The 11,778-nt window shown below is 40.9% G+C and overlaps 2 protein-coding genes and 1 non-coding gene across 3 annotated transcripts; 1 reads left to right on the forward strand and 2 right to left on the reverse strand.

Moving 5' to 3' along the window:
- Positions 1–481: 481 nt before the first annotated feature.
- LOC115774601 (uncharacterized) lies at positions 482–3,687 on the forward strand. Its single transcript, XM_030721955.1, has 5 exons — positions 482–542; positions 819–1,082; positions 1,222–1,506; positions 1,906–1,992; positions 3,617–3,687. The coding sequence occupies exons 1-5, from the start codon at positions 482–484 to the stop codon at positions 3,685–3,687; spliced, it is 768 nt and encodes a 255-aa protein (XP_030577815.1).
- A 565-nt stretch (positions 3,688–4,252) lies between these two features.
- On the reverse strand, positions 4,253–4,325 carry trnaa-agc (transfer RNA alanine (anticodon AGC)). Its single transcript has one exon. It is a non-coding gene; the product is annotated as a tRNA-Ala (tRNA).
- Positions 4,326–4,579: 254 nt separating this feature from the next.
- Positions 4,580–10,175, reverse strand: LOC115774602 (CAD protein-like). The gene is made up of 8 exons (XM_030721957.1): positions 10,159–10,175; positions 9,496–9,634; positions 7,781–7,974; positions 7,613–7,687; positions 7,219–7,431; positions 6,986–7,111; positions 6,747–6,902; positions 4,580–4,741 (listed from the first exon to the last, which is right to left on the reverse strand). Exons 3-8 carry the CDS (start codon positions 7,970–7,972, stop codon positions 4,580–4,582), a joined length of 924 nt encoding a protein of 307 aa, XP_030577817.1. The 5' UTR covers positions 7,973–7,974; positions 9,496–9,634; positions 10,159–10,175.
- Between the last annotated feature and the right edge of the window lie 1,603 nt (positions 10,176–11,778).

Here is an 11,778-nt window from a genome sequence, read left to right on the forward strand (position 1 = left end):
TAACAATGAGGAAGAGGAGGGTCTCAGTCCACTAAAACATCTGCTGGATTTCCTGTAGCTGCAGCTGGATTATCAAGTCATCTCTTAGACCTCAGGAGTCAAACTGTGGTGGGTGAGGAGTTTGACCCGTCAACTGCCAGCCGCATTATGGAAACGCTTATCTTAGTTAATAATCTTCACACATTCAACTTCCTCACAAATGTACTGTGGGAATGGACAATGTGCAGCTGCTGGGTCTCAATTTCATTTCTTTTAACAATAATTTCCCTTTTGGAAAATGTCTTCATCCATTTCAGAAATCAGAAAAGTTGATATACACCACCTATGAAACATTATGGACAAAAAAGAAAACTAAAAATGGCTAAAGCTGTGGTGAGGAAATGACTGATGACAGGAAGTACGATCATCTTAAAGAGTCGTCAGTTCAGAGACTGTGACAGTCGAGATCCGGAACAAGGAAGAAGTGAGACAGAGAAGCACGATGGATGAATTCAGATGGATTCAAATGTTTTTATGTCTGATGCTGATGAATCAGATTGCAGGTAAGGATACAAGAAACATTTTAATAGCAGGAAACTAAATGTTATCAATATTATTACAATCAGTGACCTTTACAGTAAATAAGACAGCTGAGCATGCTCTGTGGTTTTAGGGCAGCATGGGACATGTTTATAAACTTGTGTCTAAAATCATAAAAAGTGCTGTATTCTCATTTATTTTTCATATTTCTCTTCAATCTTCAACAGTATCTGTAAATGAAATGTTCATTTTTATGAAAGTTGGAGATGACGTCACTCTGCCTTGTCTAAATGTGATAGATGACCAGAATAACTGTGATGGTACTACGTGGATCTTTACTTCAAGAAACAAACCAAAAGCAGCAGAGCTGATCACACTTGGACAGATTAGTAAAGAAGCCAAAAATCAATCAGACAGACTGAATGTTACAGTGAACTGTTCTCTGGTTATAAAGAAGCTCAGAGTTGAGGATGTTGGTCGTTATTACTGTCAACAATACAAAGTAGGACAAACTCCACACACTCTGGTTCATCAGTCTGTGGTTCTTCTCTCTGTTATTATCTGTGAGTATTTATATCAAAATGTTTTCAGTTCAAACTGGTTTTGGAACTAAATAATTACAAAAATCATAATTAAAGTTACTGAATTAATTTGACTAATTTGTGCTGTCTTTGTCTCATATTATCACATTATGTTCACCAGTGACTGAACACAAGGACACTAATAAGGTGACATTAAACTGCTCTGTGCTGACTTATGAAGAGTGTCATCACACAGTGAAGTGGCTGCTTAAAGGTCGACATCTGGACAAAGATAACAATCAAATGATGACCTCACAGACTGGCTGCTCCACCTCTGTGACTTTTCTGGATTCTCACTATTTATACTCATCAAGATATAACACAGTGAAGTGTGAAGTGACTGATACTGAGACAGGAAGAGTGCAGCTGTTTACCTTCAGCCCTCAGACCTCAGGCGAGGAAACAGGTGAGATCATCATCAACTGTTTAAGATGATTAAAATCACCTCAAACATTTATTTGTTGGATTTCAAGAGTTTAGGCAGGATTTTTTTTTTTTTCAGTGTCAGTCAGTAAAATCAGGCATCTGAATTCAAACCTTCTTGCTGTTCGTAGGATTTCCTCTTTCATTAGATCTGTAATAAACTGACTTTTTTCACATAAATTAGCAGAAAACACGTCTCTGCTTATGTGTGTTTATATTTTTCTGTGCATACAACATCATACAAAGTGATTGTGTATAAACAGAATGCCACTTTAGCTGTATTTTTGCACATTTGTAGCTACATGAAAACATTGAAAATTTTGAGAAAAATTCACCCAAAATGTTTGTTTGTTTATAAGTTTGTTTCTTTCCTTCTTGTCAGATATCCACTGGTACATCATTGCAGCTGTGGGTTCAGTCTCACTCTTGATAATAGTTGTGATTTTTGTCGGCTGGAAGAGAAATAAAGGTGAGAACATTTACAGATAAAAACTTTTTAGTTTTACTGTCAGTTTTAGAGACTGTTTATTTTTTCTTTCCAGGAAAAAAAACACAGATGGATGGAGCTGTTGTGAGTTTTAATATAAATAATTAAACGCTTGTGTAACTGGCATTAAATAAACACCAAATCAGCTCATCTATGAGGAGGTTTAACAAGAACTAAACTGCCTTCATGGAGACAGTTTTAAATCCAGATGTAACTGAACTGTGTCTGTTTTTCAGGGACTGAGTTTAAATCCTGCTGCTCCACAAACCAGTCAGGACTTGGTGAGATCACACACACACACACACACACACACACACACACACACACACACACACACACACACACACACACACACACACACACACACACACACACACACACACACACAAAAAACCACACTACACCCAGAGCAGAGTTAAAATCACTTCTTCTTTGTGTTCTCTAAATATAAATCCACGAGACTCTCTGTGACTTTGATGCTCCTAAAATAATTTAGTGCTGAAAGTGATAAAATAATGTATAAAGTTATTGTTACATGACACATCATGGCACATCATGACACACACTGTGATGCTTTTTGTCAATTTTTGACCAATAAATCATGAAGTTGACCTTGAAGACCTTGATGGATGTCAGCCAAGTTTAAATGGATTAACATGACCCCGCTCTACACCCTTAAAAGGTTTTATCAGAATTCATTCAAACGTTTTCAGGCTTCTGTGTTTACAATCAGAACGACACACAACCGTTACCAGCAACATAACCTGCATGGCAGAGGTAACAGTGTGGTACTCGTCCTGTTAGTGGAACACTGGATCAGCTCTTGACCCTCTCAAGTTTATTCGAGTGTGTGTGGGAGTTTGTCTATCCAGTCAATGTGTGTTTTGTGGACTTTGAGAGAGCATTTGAGTGTGTCCCTCAGGGGATCCTGTGGGATGTGCTTCAGGGCTGTGGGGTATTAGATCCTTTGTTGAGGGTTATCTGATCCCTGTATGAATTTCTGGCAACAAGTCAAACTGCTGCACCCTCAAAAATGATGACTGTTGGTTAGAGAAGCATTTGTCTCTCCTTCTTTTTCTGCACGTGCAGAAAAACTGAATTTCTAAGCAACTGAAACAGCCTCATTAACAGGCGGATAAAATAATATATGCTGAGCACAGTGTTCTAGACAGCTAGACAGCTCACTGTCTTCAACAATATTTTTCTGTCCTTGTTTGTATGTGGATTTCTTTAAAACATGTTTTGATCATAGTTATTGATAGTTTGGTATAATAAGTAGCCTTGTTTAGAATTGTGCAGAGAATTTTTGCAGCATCGTTTCAGATATGACGATTGCAAAAGTGGCCAGTAGGTGGCGATGGGTGTCAGATTGTTTCAGTGCCTTGATACAATTCTGGCACAATTGTTTCAAATGTTTCAGTATTTCACAAGCGTCCCTTTGCACATCACTGTTATTATTATTATTAGAGGTAGTAGTAGCAGCAATAATACTAATTATAATAATTCAAACTTCTGTGGCAAAATTATTTTTGGTATAAATATGAGATAAATAAAGCATTTCCCATCTCGTCATCATCCATATGTCTGCATGTTCATGTCTGTGTAGGTGGATCCGGAAGTTTCCTACGCTACCATCAGTTTCACCAGGACCCCCCGCAGAGCCCGGGTAAGCTGTAGCAAGAACAAACAATGTTGACAGAGGGTCTCAGCTACACACGGTGCTTTATTTTTGTAATAATTACAACTCTAACAATGTTAGAAATGTATATTTTTAAGATAGATAGATAGATCTCTTTATTGTCATTGTTACAAGAACAACGAAATTAAAAGTGCCATCAGTCGGTGCCATAACTAATCATTTGCACACAACATAAGAAATAAATAACAAATAACTAACATTCTCATGCACATCTTACATGTCGATTTTGTGGGTTGTTTGAAATTGCATTTAGTTTGGTTATTGCTGTGGGATAGAAACTGTCTCTGAGTCGGTTTGTTTTTGTTCTTAATGCTCTGAAGGCAACAGTGCAAACAAAGAGTGAGATTAAAACCATGGTTACTGCATAAAAAACATAGGAAACCATGGTGGATTGTAGTAAGTGTTATATTAACACATATTTCTAACATTGTCAAATGTATTTTAAGCCACTTATGAGGTGGGTCTGGGGGTCTGAAACGAACCAAACTTGTATGTATCGTGTGAGATAGATCCTTGATCCCGGTGGAGGGTTAAGGAAAACTTTGGAGGATGCGGGCATCGATCCCGCTACCTCTCGCATGCTAAGCGAGCGCTCTACCATTTGAGCTAATCCCCCGTTCTGCTTTACGATGTAAGTCATCTGTAAGGAAAGTTACATTAAAGCTACATGAAACTTCATGGAACGTCATGAACAGGTTGAGCACAGGCAAATAAAGAGTCGGTCATATGTTGGAGTTGATCCAGATCACTTTCTTTAAAATTGCAAAATAAGGCACTGAACAAGGGAAGATGCGCCCCCCCCCCCCGAACCGAGGGGGGAAAGTTTTGTGCCCACTACAGAGGACATAAGGTCTCTCTTTTTATGTTAATTTATGTGGACCGCTTCTTTTGGTTTTCCAGGTGCGAGGTGATGATGAAGGTGACGCAGTGACCTACAGCACTGTGAAGGCTCCTTCCTCTTCTGCTGCAGCCGCTGCTGATCCCACCAACCTCGACTCTACTGTCAGTTTTCCAGTCCTGTAGCTCAAGCAGCTGAGAAAAAGGGCTGGCATTTAGGTGAAAGACAGTTTAATAACCATAACTTCAATCAAGCAAGTAAATGTAACCACAAAATTTTATATAAATATTAATGCTTTCTATATTTCATGACAAGATGTCATATTTTGGAGGGAAAATGTCTCTAAATATTCTTTCTCAACATATTTACAACTTTAAAAAAATTAATTTGTTCCTTGTTAGGTAATAAGAGGCTGGAATTTCATTAGAAACCTGTTTGCTGTTTTTAGTTTGGTTCATTTTAAGCCAATGAAATTAAATATGAAATGATGGCAGCTGGGCTACTGAATGGCCCACAGCATTCAGTGTTACCGTCCTCGGGTTTTGTGTTGTATTTAAGTTTTGGATTCCTGTTTCGATGACTTCATTATTCTGGTAATGTAAGACAAAGGTCAGAGGTCAAGTTTTTATGATATCTGGTGAACCCAGTAACTTGATAACAATGTTGCCTAGGATGTTCTAATTGATGCCACAGAGCTACTAAAAGTCTGGGATGGTTTAGTTCTAGTAATAATTTCTGATTGTCTTCATGTGTCTCGCTCCCCTCCTGTCTGTCATCTCCTCAGTGTATATATAGTCCCGTCTTTCTCAGTTGTGCTTCCTGCCTGTGCCATAGTGGTTTCCCTCATTAATCCTCTGGTTTTTGTTTCATCTTGGTCTTTTGTTTTGCTGTTCATCTGTTTGGGGGGGGGGGCTTTGTATTGAGCCAAATAAAGCATCTCTGTTATATATGACTTGCAGTCCGGTCCTCTCCACACCTAAATCTGTGGCATTCAATTCTGAGTCTTCTTGTCACTACATTTCCTCGAGTTTACAGGATCCTGATTTTCTGAATTGATGTCTTCAGTGCCTCTATTGATTTGACAGTGTGATTCCAGGAGCAATAATTACATTTTGTGGATCCTCAAGCTGTTAAATGAGTTTTATTTGATGTTAAAAAAATGTATGAGTTTTTTTTACATGAATTTTACTGATATTGAGTCAGCACGATGGGGCTAATTCAGGGTCTATATTTGCCTCACAGGCACCCATCCGTAAGAGTTCTTTAATACGGGACTCGTTTCAAACAGGAAACTGCAGGAATGAATTTGTGGAGGGTGTTAGATGATGATCCAAAGGAGAAAAATGTCTTTTTCTTATTATTTATTGCTCCACATGACACAAACATAATTCTCCAACACTTCACTGATATCATTTGCATTTTGATTAAAAAAAAGTCAACATAAAGTAAGAAATCACTGACAGTTACAGAGATCATCATCATCATCATCATAGACTGTGCTTTCAGAATATTTGTGCGTTTCCATCTTCAGTTAATGCAACACTTTTCTTTAAAAAAAGGAACACAACAGAAAACAACCTCTGCATACAACCAGGGGAGGGGTGTAACAGCTCTAAAGTGGACATACATCAGAAGCATTTAGTTTGTTTTTGTTCATGAGCCAAATGATTATTTTTGCCTCTGTGGGTTTGGAGAACTGTTACACCCCCACAATCATCTGACGTAACAGGCTCAGTAAATCGGTCCAAACAGACAAAGTAAAATGTGGACTTAACCCTCTGACATCCTCACTGGTCCCTTTATACACAGCAGATGAAGCAGCTGCAGGTTTAACCCAGATATCAAAAATACTTTTAAAAAAATGATACCAGCACCCACTTCCTTTTCTTCCTTCCCTTTGCTCCTCGATTTGCCACATCGATGCACAAACACTGATTATCTCTAAACCTTCTCAAACAAGAAAGTTTCTCTGTGGTCCCTAAAAGTTCAGGTTAAGAAGGAGTTTTCTGTTTTAAGACATGTAAAAATAAAGTCATCTTGAAATACAGCAGGAAAAAGAAACATCTGTGTGACTGCAAAAATATCATTTTAATGTTTAATGTTTAATATTTGTAAAATTGATATAAAAATGAGTAGTAGTCAGGATTTTAGCAGTTTGTAGTATATATTCTTTGCGGTGTAAGCATGTTTATTTCTAACCTGTTTGATGCCCTTTGAGGCCACGTAGCTGATGATCTCTGCTGGCATGTGGAGGTTTTTGGGAGCCACGTAGCGCAGGGTGATGCGGTACTGGGTCAGCAGCTTGGCGAGGGAATGAACTGTGCGGCCATGCTTCAGATCGCCCACCATCGTTATCTGAAAACCAGAGTTTTAACGTGTTTTTACACGAGCTTTTATTCCAGCTGAGGATTTCATTAAAACGCTTCACTGTCGCTCACCGTCATGCCGTTGACCGTCCCCAGCTCCTCTCTGATGGTGAAGACGTCCAGGAGGGCCTGGGTGGGGTGCTCCCCGACACCATCGCCTACATTGATCACCGGCTTACGGCAATGGCGGGATGCTCTCTAAGACAACACAGAAACTCAAATTCAGAGAGACCAAATTGTTTATGCCCCTAACCAGCAGTTAAAAATGTTACACACACACAAAAGAAAGTATGTCTAAAACTCACCTCTACAGCTCCAGGCGATGGGTGACGGAGCACGAGGACGTCTGCGTAGCAGCTCATGGTCTGAACTGAGTCGGCCAGCGATTCTCCCTTCTGTGAGGAGGAAGTGGACTCGCTGAAATGGACGACGGAGCCGCCCAGACGCTGCATGGCCGCTGCAAAGGAGCTGCTGGTGCGAGTGCTGACCTCATAGAACATGGAGGCCATCGCTTTACCCTGGACAGGAAGGAATGAGGGATTACTTTAACGTGCACTGATCTCATTATTTTATAACTTTGGCCACGTGTGATACGGACATCTGCCACTGTAACAGAACATATATAATAAACTGTGGAAAAAAAACAAGTTAGTTTCGTCTTAACAATAAACAGTAACACGAAGAGCTTTCTGGAGATACCTTCAGGATTTCCAGACTTCTTTCCTTCTGAACCATCAAACGCAAAGTGTGAGCAACATTGAACAGGTGTGAGATCTGAAACAGACACAAAAACATGTCAGCAGGTGGATTTTCAGACCACAGAGACCCTGTTCACGCACTACTGCAGTGTTATCTTCTTTGGTGTACCTGCTCCTTGCTGAACTGCCTGACAGACAGGATGTGCTGGCCCACCAGTGGGTGAAGCAGAGGAGACATCTGGAGGTGTAACACCTGACCAGGAGGCACCTGTCCCGACCCGGACTGTGGGGACAGCAGCCTGGACAGCGGGGGAGGGTGGCTGTAACCGTCACCAGCACCGGCTGATGGGAAAATGACCATCTCTGTGGAGATAAGAGTCACAGTTAATCAGTGGACACATAAAGAACACCAAGATGCTCGACTTAGAAGAAGAAACAGCCTTTATTGTCCCACAGAGGGGAAATTTGGGTGTAACAGCAGCCGCAGTTATTATAAATATAAGTAAAAATATAATAATTCACACTATTAAGAAAAGAATATAAATATATATAAAATCAACAAACAAGATTAACCTTAATACTACTAATAATAACACTATATACAATGTACATGATGTGCCTGTGTGTTGAACCTTGACAGGCCGGACTATTTACAGTATATTATATATTATCCTACATTGTGTAGGTTATTGTGGTTTTTGTTGGGAGCAGTGATGATTATAAAGTCTTACAGCTGCTGGGAGGAAGGATCTGCGGTAACGCTCCTTTGTGCATTTAGGATGCAGCAGTCTGTCACTGAAGGAGCTCTCCAGCTCAGCAACAGTTTCATGCATGGGATGGGAGACCTTGTCCATCAGTGATGTTATTTTGGTCAGAGTCCTTCTGTCTCCCACCACCTGCACTGAGTCGAGAGGACATCCTAGGACAGAGCTGGCTTTCCTGATGAGCTTGTCTATCTTCTTCCTCTCAGCTGTAGATAAGCTGCTGCTCCAACATACTGCTGCATAGAAGATGGCTGATGCCACCACAGAGTCATAGAAGGTCTTCAGGAGTGTCCCCTGCACTCCAAAAGACCTCAGCCTTCTCAGCAGGTAGAGTCTGCTCTGACCCTTCCTGTAGAGCGCATCAGTGTTATGAGTCCAGTCCAGTTTATTGTTTAGGTGAACACCCAGGTACTTATAAGAGTCCACTATCTCAATGTCCACTCCCTGGATGTTCACCGGTGTCCGTGTGGTGGGTCTGCGCCTGCGGAAATCCACCACCAGCTCCTTGGTTTTAGCGGCGTTGATCAGGAGGTGGTTCCGCTGGCACCAGTCCACAAAGTCCTGAGTCCACTGTCTGTACTCTGAGTCATCCTCACCTGTGATGAGGCCAACTATGGCAGAGTCGTCAGAGAACTTCTGCAGATGGCAGCGTGGGGAGTTGATGGAGAAGTCTGCAGTGTAGAGGGTGAAGAGGAACGGTGCCAGCACAGTTCCCTGTGGGGCCCCCGTACTGCAGACCAGCCTGTCAGAGACACAGCCCTGTGTCCTCACGTACTGTGGGCGAGCACTGAACAACTTAAAATTTCACTTAACCTTGTTTTCAGACAGTAATGAATAAGTTTGCTTATCTTGATTATGGAGCGATATCAGCAGAACATGTAAAATGATATTAACCCTTTTTTTTTTAACCCATTTATACCTTTTGTTAAAAGATTTTTTTTTAATTCGTGGTCCAAAGGCCAGCTTGTAATTCACTGGTGGAAACCCTGATGCTGGAGGCAGCAGGGAAAAAAGGTTTTATTTTGTTATACTTTAGTTACTCTTCAAACGAACTACATTACAAGCAGCTTCAGATACATAAAAAAATATTTGTTCCAAAGCATTATGGGAGTTGTAGTACCTGGTGGCAGTCCAGGATCAGAGGAGCGGTGGATGCGGGGCGGCAGCAGGTAGCGGCCTTCTCCAGCACCCCGACGCGGGCTTGCTGCTCGTGTCCGAACGCCTTCACGGGGAGGAGTCGGACGCCGACGCTCAGGAGTCTGACGGAACAGAATAAACGCACACAACACGTTAAATAGTACCCAGGCAGAGGACGAGATCCATACAGACTATAAATGTTTGTCTTACTTTTGTCATCAAACTTGGCCAGTTGTGCACTCACCAAAAATTGTGCCTGCATTTTTGCATTTTGTAAACTTTTGTAACTCAGCCAACATCTGACCGCGCATTATATTAAATTCTTCTATAGTAAAGAAGACAAAACACAGACGCTCAGCACCAACTTGCAGATATCTGCATCTGTGTCTCACACGCCGCTAACAGAGCTGGTTATTTTTCACAGATAACTTAACTCTACCCTGCTGTTAAAATACTTCTTTCTACACTCATTGACTGTTGTGAGTACAACATTCAGGTACTCAGAGAGCACATCGTTTAGCAGACTGTAAACACACTTGCACATCATAAAAGCAGAAGTAATGGAAAAGTACACAGACTGAGCCTAAAGCATAGTATAACACAACAGTTAATTCAGCTGCATTATTATTGGAGTCCCTTTTAGTACCACTGGAGTTTCTTTAACAGGTTAGTACACCATGGTGAGGGATATCGCAATTCCCAAATCTTTGGGACAGAGGAGGCTTGCTGGAGGAGCTCCAATCAGTGGTTGGACAGGTGTGTCCTTAGCAAAAGTTTTGACCTTCACTGTAAAAAAGAGGCCTGACACACAGCCAAAAGTACTCAATCGCACACCTAAATCATTGAATTCAGGTGTTTCAGTCACTTCCATGGACACCGGTGTATAAACCAAGCACCATTCAACCTTCCAGGGCAAAGCCAGGGGGGTTGCTATATTGATTAATAAAAATGTACCCTTTACACCAGCCTCTTCAATATTAGACCCCAACAGGCGTTATGTTATAGTTACTGGTAAACTTCATAACAAAGATGCAATATTAGCTAATGTGTATGCTCCAAATTTTGACGACCCCCAATTCTTTTCTCATTTTATTAAGCTACTCCCTTGCTTGAACTCGTATGAGCTTATTATGGGAGGGGATTTTAATTTGTGTCTGGACCCTGGGCTGGATCGATCATCAGTGAGACCAGGTTATGCCACATCCAAATCAGCATCCTGTCTACAAGCTCTTCTTGCAGAATATGGCATTTCAGATATTTGGCGTTTTTTACACCCACTTGATAGGCAATATTCCTTTTTTTCTCATGCTCATCATAGTTACAGCAGGATTGATTATTTTTTCATTGATGATAAATTAATTCAGGATGTTCAATCATGTGAATATCATGCCATAGTAATATCTGACCATGCTCCACTGATGCTTAAACTTAATATATCTGAAGTGATGACTCCTAGGAGACACTGGAGGTTTAACTCTCTTCTATTATCTGATGAAAACTTTAGAAAATTCTTGTCAGACCAAATTTCGCTGTTCTTGGATATCAATGTGACCCCTGAAGTTTCTATGTCGACTGTTTGGGAGGCGCTCAAGGCATATCTAAGAGGCCAGGTAATATCTGTTGTGGCCAAAAAGTAAAAGAGCAGTGTAGCCAAACAACTGGATTTGGAAAGTCAGATTGCGGCCATAGATAACAAGAACGCACAGGCTCCATCCCGGGATCTGTATAAGGAACGTTTGAAACTCAAGGCAGAATATGATTTACTTTCCTCACAATCTATAGAATACCTATTATTGAAAAATAGGAGTAACTTGTATGAACATGGCGATAAGGCTGGAGAGATATTGTCAAGACAATTAAAAGGCATGAGAGCTAAACACATTATTAAAAGGTATCAAGTCTCATCATGGCAGGCTCACCATTGATCAGCAGGGGATAAATGATGCTTTTCAACAGTATTATGAAGAATTGTATAGTTCTGATAATCTCAGCAACCCTGATCTCTTACAGAACTTTTTTAGGGATTTACCTATTCCAATCTTGTCTCAAGACCGGGTCTCTGCCTTGGATGCACCAATAACGCAGCAGGAGGTCGAGATGGCAGTCAAAACACTGCAATCTCGGAAATCTCCCAGGCCAGATGGTTTACCGAGTGAGTGCTATGCCACATTCTCCGCACAACTTACTCCTGTGCTGGCGGCCGTGTACTCTGACTCTCTTGAGAGAGGGTCTCTTCCTGCCACTTTGAATGAGGCTTGTATAACAT

The sequence above is a fragment of the Archocentrus centrarchus genome, chromosome 24, assembly GCF_007364275.1.
Source record: "Archocentrus centrarchus isolate MPI-CPG fArcCen1 chromosome 24, fArcCen1, whole genome shotgun sequence".
Classification (NCBI taxonomy): domain Eukaryota; kingdom Metazoa; phylum Chordata; class Actinopteri; order Cichliformes; family Cichlidae; genus Archocentrus; species Archocentrus centrarchus.